At 49.1% G+C, this 1,732-nt stretch overlaps 1 protein-coding gene across 1 annotated transcript in view; it reads left to right on the top strand.

Moving 5' to 3' along the window:
• The first annotated feature begins 1,377 nt into the window (after positions 1-1,377).
• LOC106818962 (sterol 26-hydroxylase, mitochondrial-like) overlaps positions 1,378-1,732 on the top strand; it is a 2,580-nt gene continuing 2,225 nt past the window's right edge. Inside the window, exon 1 of the mRNA XM_014823628.1 lies at positions 1,378-1,484. Within this exon, the coding sequence (XP_014679114.1) occupies positions 1,442-1,484 (43 nt within the window). The 5' untranslated portion in view covers positions 1,378-1,441. The remainder of the gene's footprint in view (positions 1,485-1,732) is intronic.

Genomic DNA, 1,732 nt, shown 5'->3' on the forward strand with positions numbered 1-1,732 from the left:
TCACCGTGTCTCACCGCGTCTCACCGTGTCTCACCGTGTCTCACCGTGTCTCACCGCGTCTCACCGTGTCTCACCGTGTCTCACCGTGTCTCACCGCGTCTCACCGTGTCTTACAATGTCTCACCGCGTCTCACCGTGTCTCGCCGTGTCTCACCGTGTCTCTCCGCGTCTCACCGTGTCTCACCGTGTCTCATCGTCTGGTCTGTGTTGCAGATTCATCTTGCCGATAGAAGTCTGACTGCGAGCAAACTGTGAGAAAGGGAAGCAAGCGACCGCGAAGGCAGCCGACGAGGCTGAGAGGCTGGCAGAGGAAGAAAGCAGAATAAGAGGCAGAGAAGAAGCTGAAGTGGAGGAAAGAGGCACAGAGGAAGCTGGAAGGAAAGGAAGCAAATACGCACAGAGAGGAGACTGCGGAGACAGAAAGGAGGCGGCAAGATTATATAGGAGAGAGAGAGAGAGTAGATCGGGGAGACAGAGAGGAAACGGAGGAAAGCCATACAGAGGTGGAGCTGTTGTTTAGAGCACAGGAACCTCCGTAGCTACTGATGGAGTAGCTTCATTCAGGCAGCTAGGTTTGTAGATATACACACCGACAGCTTTCCGACACTTAGAACGCCTTATACCCATAACTATAGACCATATTGTATTGATATGTATGCTTTCTGTGATGTATACTGTAAAGTAGTTTTACTTACTCTAGTCTTGTATTGACATATGAGCATCCATTGATGTATTTTCTGGAGTAGTTATGGACTCATTCATTATTATCTATAATATATTATTTATTGACGTTTAAGTACTTACTTTACTTATTTATTTTATTAAATTATTAAATTAAAGTTTAAGTTTTAGTTTAAGTATTAAATTTACTCATTTACGTACCGGTTTTCACTGCATTGATGCGTATTGCTTTACTTGATGTTATTGTAGGGTAGTTATAATTACTATAGACTTTATTGTATTAAGATTACGACATTCAATGCAACAAGGTCACTTAGTAAGAACATATGCTCTAGGGAATGCAGGCAGGAATGAGGGACACGTTTCAACTCTGTTTCAGCGGATGTTATAGTATTTAGAGCTATGATGCTGTCAAGCAATCAGTGTGACGCTATTATGAACTTAACTTTAATTTTAACTAGTTTTGTTAATTATTTGTTCTGCTTAAAATCTACAGATTCCCGAAATCCTCGGCCACCAGGTGACGCCGCCGTCGATGCTCCCGCGATTAGCCAGTGACGTCATGCGCACCGCGACGTCACCGCGCACGTGGCTGAGGACGAAGACGTCACGCGGCGCTCCGGGCGTCTGCGCCGACGCTGCGGCCGACGCTGCGGCTCCGGCCGCCGTCCACTGTCCACGGCTTGACCGGGAGCCGTCAGAGGTCAGCGAGCGGTGCGGCCGCACGAGGGCGCTGGAGTGCGCGCGACCGTTTGAGGAGATGCCCGGACCGACGTGGTCGCCAGTCGTCGGCAAGTTGCTGCGTACGTCGCCACAGCGAAGCGTCGCGCACGTGTTCAGCTCTCTGCTCTCTGATAGGAGCAGGGTTGCTACCCTGTTGAGAGAGAGAGAGAGGGGGGAGAGACGAGAGAGAGAGAGAGAGAGAGAGAGAGAGAGAGAGAGGAAGGAAGAAGAGAGAGAGAGAGAGAGAGAGAGAGAGAGAGAGAGAGAGAGAGAGAGAGAGAGAGAGAGAGAGAGAGAGAGAGAGAGAGAGAGAGAGAGAGAGAGAGAG

The sequence above is a fragment of the Priapulus caudatus genome, unplaced genomic scaffold (assembly GCF_000485595.1).
Source record: "Priapulus caudatus unplaced genomic scaffold, Priapulus_caudatus-5.0.1 Scaffold2692, whole genome shotgun sequence".
Lineage (NCBI taxonomy): Eukaryota > Metazoa > Priapulida > Priapulimorpha > Priapulimorphida > Priapulidae > Priapulus > Priapulus caudatus.